General features: G+C 37.2%; 2 protein-coding genes and 1 non-coding gene across 3 annotated transcripts; 2 read left to right on the top strand and 1 right to left on the bottom strand.

Annotated features, from left to right (window-relative positions):
* The first annotated feature begins 11,141 nt into the window (after positions 1 to 11,141).
* On the top strand, positions 11,142 to 11,213 carry TRNAP-AGG (transfer RNA proline (anticodon AGG)). The gene has a single exon. It is a non-coding gene; the product is annotated as a tRNA-Pro (tRNA).
* A 914-nt stretch (positions 11,214 to 12,127) lies between these two features.
* LOC104100529 (heat shock cognate 70 kDa protein 2-like) lies at positions 12,128 to 15,498 on the top strand. Its single transcript, XM_009607782.4, has 2 exons — positions 12,128 to 12,628; positions 13,510 to 15,498. Exons 1-2 carry the CDS (start codon positions 12,415 to 12,417, stop codon positions 15,240 to 15,242), a joined length of 1,947 nt encoding a protein of 648 aa, XP_009606077.1. The 5' UTR covers positions 12,128 to 12,414; the 3' UTR covers positions 15,243 to 15,498.
* A 1,262-nt stretch (positions 15,499 to 16,760) lies between these two features.
* LOC104100530 (uncharacterized) lies at positions 16,761 to 19,184 on the bottom strand. Its single transcript, XM_009607784.4, has 2 exons — positions 19,059 to 19,184; positions 16,761 to 18,957 (listed from the first exon to the last, which is right to left on the bottom strand). Exon 2 carries the CDS (start codon positions 18,499 to 18,501, stop codon positions 16,996 to 16,998), a length of 1,506 nt encoding a protein of 501 aa, XP_009606079.1. The 5' UTR covers positions 18,502 to 18,957; positions 19,059 to 19,184; the 3' UTR covers positions 16,761 to 16,995.
* Between the last annotated feature and the right edge of the window lie 965 nt (positions 19,185 to 20,149).

Raw genomic sequence — 20,149 nt, 5'->3', positions numbered from 1 at the left:
CTGGTTCAAGCGGTCCTAAACGGGCCTATCTGGGCCCAACGGCTAATTGTTTTTTAAAAAATATCTGCCACATTATAGCCGTTATGGCATTTAAAATATGGCCGTTTTACCTGCCAAAATAGTCGTTGGCTATTTATAAAATAGCCATTTAACCCCCAACTTTGTTTTAACCCCAAACTTTTTATAATTATACTTTTTTCCTATTTTCAACTATAAATACCCCCTCATTCTTTTATTTTTCTTATAAAATCATCAATATATATATTATAACGCATTGCTTTGAATATCTCTTTACAATATTTTTGTCTTTAAATTTGAATTAAAAAATTTAGGTCACAATTCTATAATATAATTTACAAGGAATTGCCTTAGATATTTTTATTACCATTTTTTTCTATAACTTCTATAAAATTTAAAAAAGAAATAAAAAATATCCGTTGGGCCCACTTAGGTCCGGGACTGTTAGTTCGTGGTCCCGGTCCCGAGCCGGTTCCAACAAGAAGCCCGCGAAGCCCGGGACCACGATCGGTCCATTTAGGAACGGCCCACTTAGAACCGACCCACTTAGGACTGGGCCTACGAAGCCCACTTAGGGTCGGGCCAGGCCCACATGCCACCCTTAGGTCCTGCTAGCATAGTAAATTGGAAATTGTGTACCTTTCTCTTCCCGGACTAAGACTCCACTTACCGCTATCTCCGAAACCGTCAAGTACAAGTATATTTGTTCGTCTGCCTTCGGTGTGTGAAGCAATGGCGGGATCGATAGGTATCATTTGAGTTCCTCCAAAGCTTGTTGACATTCTGGGGTCCATGAGAAGTTATTCTTCTTCTTCAATAGTGTGAAGAATCGGTAGCTCTAATCGAACAACCTCAAAATGAATCATCCCAGGGCGGCTATGCGCCTAGTTAGTCTTTGCACTACTTTCACGTTGTCCACAACTGTGATGTCTTCGATTGCTTTAATTTTGTCTGGATTGATCTCGATTCTCCGGTTGGATACCATGAATCTGAGGAATTTACCCGACCCAACTCCAAACGCACATTTTTCTGGGTTCAGCTTCATATTGTATTGCTTCAATATGCTGAAGGTTTCCTGCAAATATTTTAAATGGTCCTCTACTCACAGGGACTTAACCAACATGTCGTCAATGTAAACTTCCATTGATTTTTCTATTTGTTCCTCGAACATCCGGTTTATTAGGCGTTGGTAAGTGGCACCGATATTTTTTTTAACTCAAACGGCATCACGTTATAGAAGTATGTGCCGTATTTAGTGATGAATGAATTTTTTTCTTGATCACCCGTGTCCATCCGTATTTGGTTGTACCCGAAATAGGCATCGAGAAAACTAAGGATCTCGTGGTCGGCCGTGGAATCGATCATACGATCGATGTTGGGCAACGAAAAAGAGTCTTTAGGACATGCCTTATTAAAACCCTTATAATCTACACACATTCTTAGTTTATTCCCCTTTTTAGGGACTACCACTATGTTTGCTAACCAATCCGGGTATTTAACCTCCCAAATAGACCCTATTTTAAGGAGTTTAGATACCTCGTCCTTGATGAAAGCATGCTTGATCTCGGACTGGGTCTCCTCTTCTGTTTGACCGGATGGAACTTTGGGTCCAGGCTTAGCTTGTGAGTGGTTATCTCCGGCAGGATCCATGTCTTGTCAAGATGGGACCAAGCGAAATAATCTTCATTAGTTATAAAAAATTGAATGAGTTTTTTTTCTGAGCTCGGGGCATAACCCCGTGCCCAGATATACCTTTCAATCAGGCAAGTGTTCTCTCAATATGACTTATTCCAGCTCCTTGACCATCGATTTAGTGGTGTCGGAATCATCGGGGGCTATAAAAGATCTGGGAAACCCGTAATCATCATCCTCGTCTTCCCTTTGTTTGTCCAAATCTGCCGAGGCTGGTACCAGTGATTGTTATTTGGCCTCGTTTTTGACCATTTGGTTCGGACCTCGAACATCTCCTTGGCAGCCGGTTGTTCACCGTAGACTATTTTGACTTCGCTAGGTGTTGGGAATTTCAGTGTCTGGTGTAGTGTTGAGCGTATTGCCCTCATGTTATGGATCCATGGCTTTCCGAATAAAGCGTTGTACCTCATGTCTCTTCCGATCACACAAAATTTAGTTTCCTGGATGGTCCCGGCGGTGTTTACTGGTAGCGTTATCTTGCCCTTAGTAGTTTCACACCATGTTGAACCCGTTTAGAACTCAGATTGCAGGCATGATTTGGTCTTGTAGACCGAGTTGCTCCATGACCCTCGATCGGATGATATTGGCGGAGCTACCTGGGTCAATTAACACATATTTAACTCGAGATTTATTTATGAGTATAGATATTACCAGTGCATCATTGTGAGGCTGCACGATTCCTTCCACGTCCTCATCGTTGAAAGTCAAGGTTCCTTCCGGTATGTAATCTCGAGTTCGTTTCTTCCTTGTGACAGATATTTTGGTACGTTTCAACATTGACCCCTGAGGAACATCGACCCCACCGATAATCATGTTAATGACATGTTGAGGTTCTTCTTTCTCATCCTGCTTATTAGAATCCCTATTCCTGAAATGATTTTTTGCTCGGTCGCTCAGGAATTCTCGAAGATGCCTGTTGTTGAATAATCAGGCTACTTCCTCTCTCAATTGTTGGCAATCCTCCGTTTTGTGGCCGTGAGTGCCGTGATATTTACATATCTGGCTAGGATCCCTCTGGGATGGATCATGTTATAAAGGTCGAGGCCATTTGGTGTCCTTGATACGCCCGATAGCTGATATGATGGCAGCAACATCAATGTTAAAGTTGTATTCTGATAACCTCGGTGCTTTCTTAGGCCCGACAAGCCTGTCGAAGCTGTTTTTACTCATGAGTCTCCGACTTTGTTGACCTCGATCGTTTCTACTTTCGCTTCTTATGAGATTTCTCGCAGATTTGTTACCTCTTCGACCCCCATTGTACGCTTGATAGCGATCCCTGCTCGATCTTGGTTCATGGTCAATGTCTCTTTTGGCTCTATCAACGTTTCTGACAGGATAAACAGACCCCGAAGGGGCCCCGAGTTGATCATCTTCGACTCTGATTTTCGATTGATACCGGTTATGCATATCAGCCCAGGTAACGGGCGGATATTCTATTAGGTTCTACTTCAGCTACTGTGAAGCCAACAAGCTTCGAATATTGAGTCCCTGAGTGAAAGCTTGAACAACCCAGTCATCAACAAACGGCAGTAGTAGGTCCATCTGTTCCATCTGAAACCGGGACACAAACTCTCTGAGTCATCTCGTTATCTTTCTGTTTTACTTTGAAAAGGTCCGACTTCCTGGTCTCGACCTTGATGGCACCATCGTATGCTTTCACGAAAGAATCTGCAAGCATAGCAAATGAGTCAATAGAATTAGGAGGTAAGTTGTGATACCATATCATAGCTCCCTTTTACAAGGTTTCTCCAAATATTTTCAGCAGAACAGACTCGATCTCATCGTCCTCCAAGTCGTTTCCTTTGATGGCACATGTATAAGAGGTTACAGGCTTATTTGGGTCGGTCGTTCCGTTATACTTAGGTATCTCGGGCATACAGAATTTCTTGGGGATCGGCTTCGGAGCCGCGTTCGGAGGAAAAGGTTTTTGCACGAACTTCTTGGAATCCAGGCCTTTCAATATCGGAGGTGCTCCTAGGATCTGGTCTACCCTGGAATTATAGGTTTCCACTTTTTTGTCATTAGCTTCGGTTTTCTTTTTCCCCGACTTCGCTCATTTTGTCAGTTCCTCGAGCATTTTTATGATCTTGGGGTTAGTCCCCGATTCGTTCTCGTTATATCTTTTTGCAACCAGTTCGTCCCTGCGGGTAACTTCTCGGGGCGGATCAGGCTCTACTTTTCTCGGTGTGCAGCCCTGGTCTTGTAACTGGGCTATCGCCACTTGTTGAGCTTGCAACATTTCGAAGATCACCCTTAAACTGATCCCGTATCCACCAATGTTTTGAGTATTTTGAGCCGTTGATCGGGCTCAACCACGGACGCTATTTTCGGGATCGGTTGGCAGGTTCGCGTCGATAGCCACATGTGAATTAGCGTCAATTGGGTCTGCGACCGGAATTTTGACGGGATCAGCAGGCGGTTCCTCATTATCAGGCGCTATGTTGTTATTTTCACCTTGATGACCGGACTCGTTATCAACATGTAGGGGTGCTGATTGAGAGTTTAACATTTTGTATTTTAACCTGAAGTCAAAGACACTTCAAAGAGCAAGTGTAAAGCAATGTGCGTTATGGAAATTTGTATCAAATAACCACTATTATCCTTAGCCACACGGTAGGCGCCAAACTGTTTATCCTTAAAATTGGATAACAATTGAATTTGTATGTGGTTTTAAGGATACGTGATCTAATTTGATACAAAATGATAAATCAGATTGAAAATGAAATAAGCACTGGGAAAGTAAATGCAAACCACACAAGTTGAACAGTCATAGCCTTGGAAGGTTAGTCACTCTTGAGCCAAAAGAGTTTTTATCGATATCAGAATGGAATGACAAGAGAATAATAAGAACTAAAAATAACAATATATTACTTTTGGGATGCGTGTTACAATGTGCTTTACAAGTAATCAAACCCTTTTTATATAGTAGGGGAGTCCTATTTTAGGTACAATTCTATAAAATGTAAAAATCTCCTGGTTTGCTGATTTGCCGGTTCCCTATCGATACATGTCGAGATTTCCGCCGTGATATATGACCGGTTACAGATATTTCAGCCTTCCATTATTTCGGTCTTCTGTTGGTTATACCGGCAATATTTCCTCGAGCTTACTCGAGGTCAGGGTCGATTCCGGGATCATGAGCTCAATGTTCTCGAGGACGGACATTCTGACCTCGTGTTCTGGTTCGACGAAACTCGGGGTCGATCTTCAACCCCTCGCATTCCGAGTCCGATCTGTCATGTAGTAATCGAGCCCGATTTCGACCGTATACATCTTGTTCATAGTTACTCATAGATATTTGGCTCCAAACCGAGGGCAGAATAATCACTTGGCTCATATTCGAGCTCGGACTTAACATTACAACTGATTTGATTATTTGTTTTACCTTTAAGTCCCTTATCTAATGTTATTGATCATTTGTGTTGGATTAATCCGCATATCCTTAAAATCGCGTATAAATTCAATTGTTATCTATTTTTAAAAGTAAACAATACTGTAACAAGATTTGAAGATAGTATTATTATTGTTTGCTTTGAACTCTCTCTTGATGCGATGATGAAATGGTTAGTATTTCAAGGCTAATTCCAAGAAACCAAGCTAAATGGCTACCCCGATAAGAAGATAAAGCCCGATCGACAAAAAATGGAAGTAATGGAATGAAAGGGTGGAGAACTTTCAACTATTACGGGGACGGAAAAACTATGTGAAGTAAAAGAAGAAAAGGTCATCAATTACTTCTAAGAATCTAATAAAACTATTTAAAACACAGAAAAAAGAAAATGGCTATTAACTCTGTATTATATATTTAAGTGATTCAAAGTTGAAATCTCAATTTTAACATTTGTTGCGTAAATGGCCAATGTTATAAGTCTCAGTTTTAGCTACTTAATTTGTATTTAAATGCCACAAATTAATAACCAATTTTCTTCTCCTAGATATGGTCTTCGATTTTAAATGGTCAAAAAGGGGTAAAATTCTGATCGTAACATGACCTAGTTCTTTCGTTAAACTTTTGAGGAATGTTGTTACTTTATTTATGTGGGAATATGGACACCACGTAATTTTTTTAAAGGTTGAAATGAGAGAAGAGATAGAAATTAAATCGCAAAGATACTGATTCACATTTGTACTTTATAAAGTTCCTCTTTCTTAAATCTTACTCATTGCCGATGGCTAGGGGAAGTGTCTTTCGGTGCGTGCAATTTCAAGGGCTTGTATAAAGCCTTCAATGCTATTTTTGGTTCCTTAAAAGAAGGGCGGATGTAACCTTCCAGCTAATGATTCAACTGAATCTATAATTTTTGATACATGGTATGGATTTATTTATAAAAACCTATTAAAATATAAATAAATATTAGATTTGAACCAATAATTTCAATATTATAATAAATTTAATATTAAATTCATAAAAACTGAACCGATTAAATTTAAATTCTAAATTCCCTAAATGACCTAGACTTACTCGATTTGCAATTTGCAAAAAGACGAGAAAAGAGTAGACGTGAAATGATCAGTTGACCACTTAAACTCAAAGAAAGGTAGAATTCGAAGGGAAGGATTTTTTTTATTTATTTAATAAATGAAAGTGGGATGCATACGCTGATAATGCCGACTTTTCCACACTGTTAGTAAAATTTAACTAATTAAAGGAGGATTTTGTTGTATATACTTTTAAGGTAATCGTATCAGGCTATGTTATTGTAGGTCAATTGTACATGATAATATAAACAATGTAAGCATTGTTAGTATAGTAACGTTCATAAACAAATTGAAAGGGGATGTAATAAGCATATTGGTACTTTTTATTTACTTAATAATATTTAATGAATTAACCAATTTTTATAATAAGTTATTCATAAATGATATTTTCCCCTAAAATATGGGTGTTATTGGACAAGGTTTGTTATCCGTTGAAGAGCGGATAGAAACACAATGGTAGCCCAAAAGAAGGGTACACTTCCACCAAAAAGGAGAATGCTTGAAACTTAGAAAGTAATTCTTAGAAATGGGTTTTGATGGGAATTTTGTGAAAATATTATGGGCTAGTTAATTTTTGGATTGATAATCGAAAAATAATCAATATTTGCAAAGTAATTGAAAAATAGCCACTATTTTATGCGGAGATAAAATTTGGACAAAAATAACCTAGCTGAAACACGAAAAGTTTCAGCATAATATGCTCGATTATGGAACTCCTACGTATAAACTTCCAGCATATTATGTTGGAACTCCAATACATTACGGAACATTATGCTGGAATCTCATTTGTAAAAAGTTCGAACTCTAGCATATTATGCTTGAATTTTTCATGATTTTAAGGGTGTTTTTGTTCAGATTTTATTTGTACATGAAAAAAATAGCTAAATTTTTATTACTTTTAAAATTGTAACTGTTTCTCAATTACCAGTTGTAAATCAGACTATTTCTGTTTTTCCTTTTTCCGGGAATTTTCCTTATTATTCAAATAGAAAGCACAATACCTATACATATCCCTTCTTTAAAAGAACGGAAAAGGGTCATCAATGCCCTAACGTATTGAAAATGGCTAAAACAATTCCCCCGGTTAACCTTTGGGACTAAAAATACCCTCAACATTATTTTTTGAGCTCAAATCTAACCCTGAGATTTAACAGACCAGTCAGGGTCAAATTTACCCTTTAAAAGATACCGACCTGACTCGCTGACCCAGAATACAAATAATCCATTTAACTAAAACCTAAAAACAAGCGACTATTCTTCAGCAAAACATTCCTTTCTTCTTTCATGGCTTAGACTCGATTCTTGTGTGTGAAGTCAATTATTGGAGCAAATCTGCATAGTAATTTCATGGAATCTCTTAAAGATTCATATCCAAAGTCAAAGGTAAGTTTTTTACAGTTTTGTATGAATTTGTTTTGGGTTTGAAATTTTTAGGTATCTACAACTTGTCCTTCTAATGCATTTTTTTAAATTGTTTTTATGTTGGTTGAAGCTTTTAAAGGGTTATTAAACTAGCGTTGGGGGTTATTTATTCGTTTGTGGTCGTATTGTTTGTTAAATGTTGTTAGATTCTATTTTTTTTTCAATTTGTGATACATATTTACTGGAACGTACATCTTAGTATAATTCATCATAGTGAAACTTACATTGGCTCTATAGCTGCTGGAACGGATTGTGATAGTTCTGAGGAAGAGGAAGGTGATGAACTTGTATCTAGTGATTATTACAATGAGGAGTTGGAGATGTTTAGAAAGGAAGGACTAAAGAAGTCAATGAAAAATTAGACATATACAAAGAGTTGGAAAAAAGCATGACCTTTAAAGATATACCTGGTGCTAGAAGAATTATTGGGTTTTATGCCGTTGCTAATTCTAAGGTTCTAAAGCTTAAAAAGAGTGATACAAAAAGACTTAGCTATAAATGTGATACTAGATGTCTTTTTAGGTGCTTTATTTCTTAGGATGGGCAAAGCCAAACTTTTAAGATCAAGACTTTGAACCAAAATCACGATTGTGATCCAGTTTATCAGAATGTAGAGGTGATTCCAAAACTTTAGCGCATTATTTTAAGTGAAAATTCAGAATAATCCGAAGTATAAGATCAAAGATATGAGGGGAGACTTGGAAGGAGAATTCAAGCTCAATGTTAGCAAGTCAAAAATGAAAAGAGTTAAGAGGATTGTATTGGAGAAATTGGAGGGGAGTTACTTGGATGACTATAATAGATTAGAGGCACGCATAAGAATTGAGAGAGAGCAATGTTGGTTCTGATGTGGTGGTAAATATATCCAAGGAAGCCTTGGCATAAGGTAAAAGAAGATTCCTTAGGATGTATGTGTGCTTCCAAGCTATGAAACATGACTTTAAAGATGGTTTGAGACCTTTTATAAGGTTGGATGGCACAATTTAAAAAGGAAAATGCAAGGGGTAGTTGGTGGTGGTTGTTGGACAAGATTATATGAATCATTTCTATTCAATTGCTTGGACGGTGGTGGATAAAGAAACCAATAGGACATGGAGTTAGTTTGTGGAGATGCTGAAGATTTCATTGGACTTGAAAGACGGTGAAGGGGTGACCTTTATCTCAGATATGCAAAAGGTATATTTTTACTATTTTGTCTTCCTTATTTGTTTTAAATGAGGTCCTTATTCATAAATTTAATTTTTTTTCCACTACTCTATTTTTTAACTACTGCAGTGGCTGCTGGATGCTATTTCTATAGTGGTTCCTAAAGCAAATCACATATTTTGTGTAATACACATTGAAGCTAACTGGGCGAAGAAAAATAAGAGGGGCGGGGAGATGAGGAAGATGTTGTGGTGGTGTGCTTGGAGCACATATGATGAAGATTTTAAGGATCAACTAAAGAATTTGGGTTCTTTGTTTGAACAAGCTGTCAAATACCTATTGTGGTATCCACCTCAAAGTTGGTGTAGAGCGTACTTTGACACAAAATGCAAGAATAATATGGTGGATAACAATTTCACAGAATCCTTTAATTCTTGGATTCTGGAAGCCAAGTCAAAATCTATCATAAAGATGTTGGAGGATTTAGGATCAAGGTGATAGAAAATCTATCATTAATTTTCAGTTTTATTAATTGAGTTAAATATTATTATGTAACTATTTTGTAATTGTTTTGTTGGTGGTACTCTAAGGAGATTTATATGTTGGTTTATAAGCATAAGGTGCAACCTGTTAGAGGTGAAAAATTCTGAAAAATGAAGCCACATCATGCCATGGAGCCACCGCCTTTAGCAAAAATAGTTGGTAGACCAAGGGTGAAGAGAACAAGAGAAAAGGACGAGGCTAGGAAAAGGGAGGGGAGATGGCCAGCTTCAAGAAAAGGGCTTCGCATGACATGCGATTATTGTAGTGTACCAGGACATAACATCAGAAGATGTCCACTAGTAAGATGATTTTATATTCCCATTTTAAATTCATAATAACATATTTCAAATACCTAACTTAAATTTCAAATCATGTAGGTCAAAGGAAAGCACAATCTGTCTTATGAAGAAACTTCTGTCAAAGGAAAGCACAATCATTCGTGTTCCTAGATTAAACATGTCTTCTAGTCAATCTTCTAGTCACTCAAGTCAACATGAATTTGATTCGACCTTTCAGTCTGAAGCTAACACATAATTTTATGATGTTGAAGAGATTGGGTGTGAATCCGATCCAACTCTAATGCCCAAGGTGATTTCTGAAGCTAACACTAGGCTTAAACAAAGGCAACTGCTGCAAAATCCTACTGGTACCAGGAAAATCAATTTCATGGGAGATGAAAATAGTGTATATTTACCTTCTGATCTTCCATATTCCCCAAGTAAGATCACTTGGGAAGGAAAAACAACAATGACCTCAAACCAATTAGTAGAAGAAAAGGAAAGAAAAATTACAAAACTGAAAGCTAAAAGAGCCATGCTTTAGGACAATTAGAAGTTAAATTATTTTGTTGGTTGCGACGATGCTATGTAATATCAATAGACTTATAGACATGTAAACTGATTATCTTTTGTTATTTTTGTGATGAATCAGTTACGCCAATGGTTTTACTGATTCTAACAAAAATATATTTGTGTCGAATCAGTTACGGTAATGACTTTGCTTTTGTGGTGAACTTGATGTCATGGCGATGACGCTTCTATGGTGATTTTCAGCAGTTTAATATTTTTCAATTTTTTTATATATATTTCAGCAGTTTTGTAGTAAGCATTTTAGTATTATTCAGTTGTTTCTTTGTATTTCAATAGTTTGCTTTAGGTAATGGCACTAACTAAGCTTCAGTCCATGTCAATAGCAGATAAGTTCTTAATCAATAGCAAATAATTACTTTCTTGGCAAAAATATTACTTCATAAATTAATAGAAGTTTTGGCAGTAAATTGACTCATAACTTGTCCGCAATTACATCTACTCAATTGGTTGAGCTTTGAGAGGAAACAAAATTTTTGGACATTCTATCACAAAAGAATAATTTTTTATGCAAAGATAATGGGATATTATGTTTTGTTGAAGAATAGTCGCTTGTTTTTAGGTTTTAGTTAAATGGGTTATATGTATTCTGGGTTAGCAGGTCAGGTATCTTTTAAAGAGTAAATTTGACCCTGACTGGTCTGTTAATCTCAGGGACAAATTTGAGTCCAAAAAAAATATTAAGGGTATTTTTGAGTCATTTTCAATACGTTAGAGGCATTGATGACCCTTTTCCGTTAAAGTTAAAAGAATGAAAAGGAAAATCTCATTTGAACTTGACAAAAAAAAAAAAAAAAACTACTGAATCTCTTTATCCAATTAACCTTTTAAACACTGATGTTGATTCCAAGAGATCAGGAATCATGATGTTCTGAGCAAAAGAAAATAAAAATATATATATATATATATATATATATAGGAAAAAACTTTGAGTTTTATTACTAAAATAACTGTAAAAAGTGAAACTGACACCAAGGGCATTTGGTCTAGTGGTATGATTCTCGCTTAGGGTGCGAGAGGTCCCGAGTTCAATTCTCGGAATGCCCCATTTAATAGATTTTTGTTTTGTCAGTTTCTAACCAGAATTCCTCTTTTTAGGCTTTTGGCCCATCTCAGTTTTGAGACTGAAGCCCATCTATATCTCTGGATCGATTTGCTCGGACTTGTCAATTTCTACTTTTGCCATGCAAGTTTTTCTCTCTTTTAATTTATTAATAACTAATAAAAACAATAAAATAAATAAGCAATTAGTTGAATAATTAATAGTGAGAGTAACGGTGATAACCGTAAGTTTATGTTGTTACGCAATTCAATTTTCACATGATCAGAATTCAGAACACATGTACGTTACCTAAAACAACTAGGATTAGAAAACAAAAAGAAAAAGTGAATTAATCCAAGAAACACGTCTAGTAGCTTACAGAAATTTCCAGAATTCACGAGAAGAGAAAAGCAATTGGTGCCTACGTACTTCTCCGAACAAAACAGCAATCCAGAACTAAAGCAAATAAATTCAAATTTCAAAATTTGATATAAAAATAATATTTGACCTATTCATTAATGTATAATTTTTAAATATACAACATAATTTTTTTGAATAAGGTTATTCAATTGACACCTTTGAGCTTATTTCGGGGGCTCTACCACAAAGATTTAATATATCATTTACTTTACCTAAAATAATTGATTAAGAGATATGATAGTACTGGGATTTTCCTAGAAACCACCAAAAGTGCAGCAGATGAGATGAGCCTGATATTCCATTAATCATGAATTTCGGGTTCGAGCCCTAAACATATAAAAATTCTTGATAAGTAGCGCTTCTTCCCAAATAGGCTAGTGCGGCGCGAATCGAATATAGTCGAACTCCAATACTGATATCACACATCAGAATTTTCCTAGAAAAATAAGATAGAAAATTGATCCAAGTATTATTATGAACGTAACACGTCTAGTAGTACAGAGAAATTTCGAGAACTCACGAGAAGAGAAACTCAATTCGCCACCTCTCCCAACAAAAAGAAATTCAATTCCAATAGCACCGTCTTTAATTTCCAATCGGCGGGCTTTCAAGTAAAATCAAGAAACTTCTAGAGACTCTCTAAAGGAACCAATCAATCAACTATTTATACCCTTCTCACTTTTCTATCCTCTCCATTTTCATATCACAAATTTTCTCTACAGTCCACAAATTAACAGCTTATTATTACTTGATTATTTCCTCGAATTCTTCAGTTTTGAGCTAAAAATGGCCGGAAAAGGTGAAGGACCGGCGATCGGAATTGATTTAGGGACGACGTACTCGTGTGTTGGTGTATGGCAGCATGATCGTGTAGAGATCATAGCGAATGATCAAGGAAACAGAACGACGCCGTCTTATGTTGCTTTTACTGATACGGAACGGTTGATCGGTGATGCTGCTAAGAATCAAGTCGCCATGAATCCTACTAACACTGTATTTGGTAAGCTCGCCTTGGCCTTCATTCTCGTATTTTTGATTTATTATTATCTGCCATTGATACCTTGGATATAACATGAATGTTAATTTTCAGCAAAGATATGTCAATTTTAATTTGGTTTGCAAGTTGTAGAGGTGTATATTAATTTAACCTTGTGATTTGCATGCCTGTGGGAACTTTGTTTTGGAAAAAATTGAAAGTTGATCGAAACAGAAATAACAAAATTTGGGGAATTAGAAAGGCTTGTGAGTTGATCTTCAAATTTGTTTGTTTTGCTGTCACCTTTTTTTTCTTTTTCCTACCTTCTTCTCGAATTGAGTTTAGCTTAGTTGTTGCAACTCTACGTGTACGTTTGGGTACAAGTCTACTTCGATGTGCCCTCAATTTATATTTATGGCCCAGCACCAAAATACAATTGAAGAACCCTCAGTTTGTTACTGGAGTAAGTAGTATAAGTTAAGGTTTGAAAAAATAAAGTAAGGAGTACTTTGTTTAGGAATTTCATACGCTACAAGTTAACGCAGCGGTGAATCTAATGTAATGAAGGGGTTCAATTGAATTCACTTTCTCAAAATGTATAAAAAGTGCAGTGCGATGTCCGAATCTCCCGCTATAGAATTATGTAGAGGAGGGGAAAAAAAATTATCGTGTATATATAAATTTATATATAAATTATATATAAATTATCGGTGTATATATAGAGAAAGTTGTTCGAATCCCAGGTGTGGTATTAGTATTTTCTTTTTTTAATCCGTTAGTATTTTTAGCTTTGTCACTGAGTTAATTTAGTGTGTAGCACTCTTTTACATATTTTTAACTACAGCAGACTATTAACAGTTAAATATCTGCACGTTTATGCTGAATTCCGTCTTATTTAATTGCAGATGCCAAGCGATTGATTGGTAGGAGATTTAGTGACCCTTCAGTACAAAGCGACATGAAGCTGTGGCCTTTTAAGGTCATTCCTGGCCCTGCTGATAAGCCCATGATTGTTGTCAACTACAAAGGCGAAGAGAAGCAATTTTCTGCTGAAGAAATCTCCTCTATGGTTCTTGTTAAGATGAAGGAGATAGCAGAGGCCTTTCTTGGAACAACAATAAAGAATGCTGTTGTTACTGTCCCCGCTTATTTCAACGACTCTCAACGTCAGGCTACTAAGGATGCTGGAATTATTTCTGGCCTCAATGTTATGCGTATTATCAACGAGCCTACTGCTGCTGCAATTGCTTACGGGCTTGACAAGAAAGCAGGCAGTTCGGGGGAGAAGAATGTGCTTATTTTTGACTTAGGTGGTGGTACATTTGATGTCTCACTTCTTACTATCGAAGAAGGGATTTTTGAAGTGAAGTCTACTGCTGGTGATACGCATCTTGGTGGGGAGGATTTTGATAATAGGATGGTGAATCATTTCGTTCAGGAATTCAAGAGGAAGCACAAAAAGGATATCAGTGGAAATCCTAGAGCTCTTAGGAGGCTTAGAACTGCTTGTGAAAGGGCTAAAAGAACACTCTCGTCGACGGCTCAGACTACTATTGAAATCGATTCTCTTTACGAGGGCATTGATTTCTATACGACGATTACTCGTGCTCGGTTTGAGGAGCTTAACATGGATCTTTTCAGAAAATGTATGGAGCCTGTTGAAAAGTGTTTGCGGGATGCCAAAATGGATAAAAGCGGCGTTCATGATATTGTTCTTGTTGGTGGCTCTACTAGAATTCCAAAGGTGCAACAATTATTGCAGGATTTCTTTAACGGGAAGGAACTTTGCAAGAGTATCAACCCCGACGAAGCTGTAGCCTATGGTGCTGCTGTTCAAGCTGCAATCTTGAGTGGTGAAGGAAATGAAAGAGTTCAGGACCTGTTGCTGTTGGATGTCACTCCGCTTTCGCTTGGTCTCGAGACTGCTGGAGGTGTTATGACTGTCTTGATTCCAAGAAACACCACAATTCCAACTAAGAAAGAGCAGGTGTTTTCTACGTATTCGGATAACCAACCCGGAGTCTTGATTCAGGTGTACGAGGGTGAGAGGGCAAGAACAAGAGACAACAACTTGTTGGGTAAATTTGAGCTCTCCGGTATACCTCCTGCTCCTAGGGGTGTACCTCAGATCACAGTCTGCTTTGATATTGACGCGAATGGTATATTGAACGTCTCTGCTGAGGATAAAACCACCGGACAGAAGAACAAGATCACAATTACCAATGACAAGGGTAGGCTATCGAAGGAAGAAATCGAGAAGATGGTGCAAGAAGCCGAGAAGTACAAGGCGGAGGATGAGGAACACAAGAAGAAGGTAGAGGCGAAGAACGCGCTAGAGAACTATGCCTACAACATGAGGAACACTATTAAGGATGAAAAGATTGGTTCTAAACTCAGTCCAGATGACAAGAAGAAGATTGAGGATGCTATTGATGAGGCGATTTCGTGGCTCGACGGTAACCAGCTAGCGGAGGCTGATGAGTTTGAGGACAAGATGAAGGAGCTTGAGAGCATATGCAACCCCATTATTGCAAAGATGTACCAAGGTGCTGGTCCTGATATGGCTGGTGGCATGGATGAAGATGGCCCTTCTGCTGGTGCAAGTGGTGCAGGTCCTAAGATTGAGGAAGTTGATTAAAGTTGAGAACACTCAGTTTAATTTGAAATCTAGTTTTAGTAGTCAATAAGAAAATGTAGCTTTAGAGGTCTTTGGTTGTCTGTCTGTATATTTTGTTGGTGTGTCTGTGAGCTTCAAACTTTTCTCCTGTTGTTTTTTGGGTAATGTTCACATGATCTGATCCTGTAGATTCGCTCCTGCAGCTACAGGTTTTAATGGGCGCATTTGGTTTTGATGATAATGGACTTTCTATCATATTTTAGCGCTTTTTTTGGTATATTGACTTGTTTCTATTTTTTTTGGTCACAGCTAAAAAAGTGAAGTATACACGTTTTTGAATGTTGTAAGCTACTGTCAACCAATTGTAGATACTGCAACCAGCAAAATGAATGAAAGAAGTAGAGATTTTTCAGAGTTGCTCGTAAAAAAGGTCTTTTAAAAAATAAAACGTTAAGATATTTAACTCTTCAAGGAGAGGATGCACAACCATATTTTTTCATTTGGCATAATCCATAAGCAGCTTCCCCTAATTGATTTGAGCTTCACAGAATTGGTAGGTTGTCTAGGTAAAGATACCATTTTGCTCAAGCAATTAAGACAGTTCAGGGCATTGTATTTTCTCATACTTTCTGCCTTTCTTATTTGCGTATCTGTTTCATTTTGTCTAAGAGCCCCGGTGAGGAGGTGTAAGAGGTTGACATTGGAGGGCCTATGGAGAGGTAGAGGTAGGCCAAAGAAGAGGTGGGATTGGGGAGAGGTGATTAGGTAAGATATGACATAACTTCAGTTGACCGAGAACATGACCCTTTATAGGAAGGTATGGAGGTCGAGGATTAGGGTAGTAGAGTAGGTAGTCTAGAGTGTTCATAACAGTGGTATTGGCACGCAATCTCTCTTTCTGTTGGTAGTATGTTTTTATGCCTAACCGTTTATTTTCTTTCATTGTTGATTACCTTACTGTCTTGTTTTTATTCTGCTTTTATATGACTTTTTGGTACTATCCCTTCTTGTCTATATTTTCATTAATGTGGTGCTTATACTTTCCCGAGCCGAGGGGCTATTGGAAACAACCTCTCTAGAGGCTATTGGAAATAACCTCTCTATCCTCACAAGGTAGGGGTAAGGTCTGCATATACACTACCTTCCCCAGACCCCACGGTGTGGGATAATACTGGATATGTTATTGTTGTTAGTTGTTTCATTTTGTCTAGAGGACGTCATTATTATTTTGTTGGTTAAACGGGAAAAAAATTATAATACATGCAAATCTGCATTTTAAGTACAGACATGCGTGGAAGCAATCAGAAATTTTGTACTAGAATTGCACATTGCACATTCTTTCTTTTTCCTGTTTCTTGCTCTTGAGTGATCATACTTGTACAGTTCTACATCACTTAAGCTCTTGCTTGTCTTAGAACATCTAGGAATTACTAATCTTAAGTCAACTGGAATCTAAAGGTTAAGTCAAAACTGCAAACCTAAGATACCAACTCCATTATCAACGTGAAGAAATTTCAAACAGAACACAAGACTGACGAATTGAGAAAGACAATGAAACAGTATGAAATTGCTAATACCAATAAAATATCAAAACTAGCAGGAACAAAATGGTGTGGACATTGAGGGCATGCAAAAATCAGCATCTTGTGTCCCACATTGGCTAATGACAGGAAACAAAAGAATCTTTCCTGAAGAATTAGAAGAAATTATAAATATCATTTTCATTGAGGTCAGTAAATAATGACTACTACCTAAAGAGAGCAATCCACAAATTTCAAGCCATTGCTTCTGTCAAATCAACATACGCATGTGTAGTCCAAGGAGAGGGGCGAAGGCACACTAGAACCTCGTGCTCTTCTGGTCCTACACGCTGCTTTGGCACGAGAATTTCAAGCATAGTCCCCGTCTCATCTCCATATGCTTCTAGTTTAGCATCTTCTGGAATGCGAGTCCTAAGAGGGATTTCTCTGACAAATTCCCCCGAAGGGCAGTGCTCGGGAGCTGGATCTGCTAGCTTGAAAGTCCGATTTTGCCTTTTAATGAAAGGTATACATCCCGTGCTGATACAAGATATCTTCACAATACCATGAGAGATGGTGTTTCTCCAAGTAACTTTGACACTTTTTAGATCGACAAAAGGCATGCTAACGAGTATCAAGAACGCCGTGTCATCTTCATAAATAGTTTTTGCAGCTGTAACTGGACCTGATGCCATTTGCATTGCACCGGAAAATGCTCCTAGCCAGGGTGGGCTAACTGGATGTTGACTATTAGGCAAACAGCAATCATCATTGTTTCCACCGGAAAATCCATTTTTCTTCCTCTTATTGCAGACAGACAAAATGTTTAATCCTTCTCCATTTACATGGTTTGAAGATCGAGTAGATAGGTTCAGGCCGGAGCCATTTAATAATCTTTCTGGACGGGGAATTGAGTTGCTCTTCAATGCAGGAGGATGCCGCTCAAGCTCAAATTCTGTATTTGGAAGGCACCTCCACGACTCAAAGTCACTGGCTTCAGAAGGAATTGAAAAGTTCATGTCTCGGCCAGTAAGCTCCATCCACTTCTTTTGCTCCTCTTTATCGAGACCTGTAAGATTGGGCGACTTAACAACTTCAATTCCGTGAAGGCACTGAGGGTTGGAAAGACCCCGGTAATGTTTCCTTTGCATTTTGTGAGATCTAACAAAACCTTTATCGGCAGTGAAAGGAAAGGGGCTCTCGCCCTGACGCGAATGCCCGTTCATGTAACTCCTCAATTGCATCTTGCCAAGTGCATTTTCAGGCCTGTCCTTGAAAACCCACATGTACATATTCTCCATATCATGCTGAACAAGGAAAACATCCTGCCTCAAGTCTGATTTATCATACCGAGATGCCCCGTTACTCTCGCGAATAATCTTACCCTTCGACTTCTCATTCAGAGCTGGCTTAAAGTAAAAAGTGAAGAAAAACCAAGCGCCCCAAATACTATCAAGCCGCTTTGCGCACTTCTTCCCAACTTTTGTGACACTAATATTTGTCTCAACCTCATAATGTTGGGGACCAAGGCCTACATCTAGCATGGCACACGTATCATTCCACGACGGAGGAGGAGGACTAGGCTCGAGTGGGAGATTGATATCAGGCGGTTGTAGATGGTTAACAGTCCGGATCAACTCTCTCTCCATTTCATCATGAGAAGATGAACCCGAATCCATGGACAAAAGGGTGGATAAATGATTACTTTCTATAGTTAAGGTTGTGAGGAGATCTTCACCCATTTTCCCCTTTGTTAGCATTTCCTATTATTCGAGGTGAAGTAAAGGCGTCTCTAGCCTTTAGCAACGGGTTCAACTGAACCTACTGCTTTCAGCTCGAACCAAGTATACATATGAAAAAGGATCTTGAAAATGTATATACATAATATCCGGTATCCACTTCCAACTAAATGACTCTAAATTCTGGATCGGCCTCTCTGAAACTATAATTCCACCACAACTAACACTCAAAAACATGGCCATGACCACCTCATCAACATATCCATAAAAAAATCAAAATACCAATATTCAATTACCTTAAATCAATTCTTAAAAAGAACCATATATAGCATTTCTTTATGCATTTTAAAACACACCAAAATCAGAAAAATTACAACTTTATCAAACAATTCATTGTATACCCATTAAAGATTTGACCTTTGCAAGAAGAAAGCACCAATTCTTGATTCCAAACAACTCTTTGAATCTTTAAAACATCTGTAGAATTAAAAATAATAATAATAAGTAAAAAAGAATATACATGATGCAACTATATGAAAAAGTAAGATCCAAAAGGGAAAATTTTGAAGAGTATGTACCTGAGAGAATGGTGTGAATCTGCAGCAAAAGATATGGGAATTGGGAAGTAGGCGGTGACGTAAAAGGAGAATGAAAAAGGGTATTGAGAGCTTAAAGATAATTTGTTAAGGGTTGACGAGAACGACCTGCACTAGTTACAACCGTTTCAAGGGAGCAAACGCCGTCAAGATAACGGTGACGGTGTAGCAGATACATTCATTTCAATTATTAACCATGTCAATTATTAAATTATTGAAGAATTAATATATAGATTTTAAGCTTAGTCGTATATAGATTATATATTAATTATACATATATTATATCATCGTCACCGACTATTTGAGTTAAATCTTGTGAAAAGTCGCCCTTTGGATGTTCTTCCTTTTCTCCTCTAGGGATCGTTTGATAATTAGGATTATAATCAGGATAAATAATTTAATAATTTAGGTATAAATTTTATATTAATTTGAGCTAATATTCACAATTAAACACTTTATAAATTTTATCTCAAATTTTATTTTGGGATAATGCCCTAATCCCTGTTACCAAGCGGCCAATAAATAATGAATAAATAATTATTATTTTTAAGCAACTGAAATTTTACTTTTTTTTTTGTGGAAATTTCTCAAATTTTGTGGCTTTATATATCATTTAGAATGTAAGACAAGGTATATTTGATTTTGCAACGTCTTTTTCCACCTTTGAAATTAGTTGTTAAGAAAGAGATATAATATCCTTAATAGTACTTTCTTTTTAATAATAGGAGTAGAACAGTAAGAAAGAGATGTACATTTGACTTTACTATCTTTGTTTATAAAGAATCAATTTTTTTGTTCCATTTCCTATTCATGGAATGTAAGAATTAGTCAAGGACCGACAAAAAGTTTGGTAGCTAAACTGCAAAATTATCCATAAATATGTTACTTTAACATAAAAGAAATGACTTTTAAGCCTGAAAACAATTGAGGTAAATTTTGTTGTTGTTATTATAGTGCTAAGAAAATGCAAAATTGCTTTTGCAGATATAATTCTCGAAATAACAATGGAAAGAGAAATAGAATACCTAGATTATTGAAAAATATTATTGGATCCAGTCCGCCTATAAGGGATG

The sequence above is a fragment of the Nicotiana tomentosiformis genome, chromosome 4 (genome assembly GCF_000390325.3).
Source record: "Nicotiana tomentosiformis chromosome 4, ASM39032v3, whole genome shotgun sequence".
Lineage (NCBI taxonomy): Eukaryota > Viridiplantae > Streptophyta > Magnoliopsida > Solanales > Solanaceae > Nicotiana > Nicotiana tomentosiformis.
The sequence above is the reverse complement of the archived record's forward strand: the minus strand, read 5'-3'. Positions and strand labels throughout refer to the sequence as shown.

What these genes read in the sequence shown, in the direction of transcription:
- LOC104100529 (XM_009607782.4), top strand. Translation starts at nt 12,415, where the DNA reads ATGGCCGGAAAAGGTGAAGGACCGGCGATCGGAATTGATTTAGGGACG. An exon ending in TCCTACTAACACTGTATTTG is followed by an intron (nt 12,629 to 13,509) that starts GTAAGCTCGCCT and finishes ATTTAATTGCAG; the next exon opens with ATGCCAAGCGATTGATTGGT.
- LOC104100530 (XM_009607784.4), bottom strand. Translation starts at nt 18,501, where the DNA reads ATGCTAACAAAGGGGAAAATGGGTGAAGATCTCCTCACAACCTTAACT.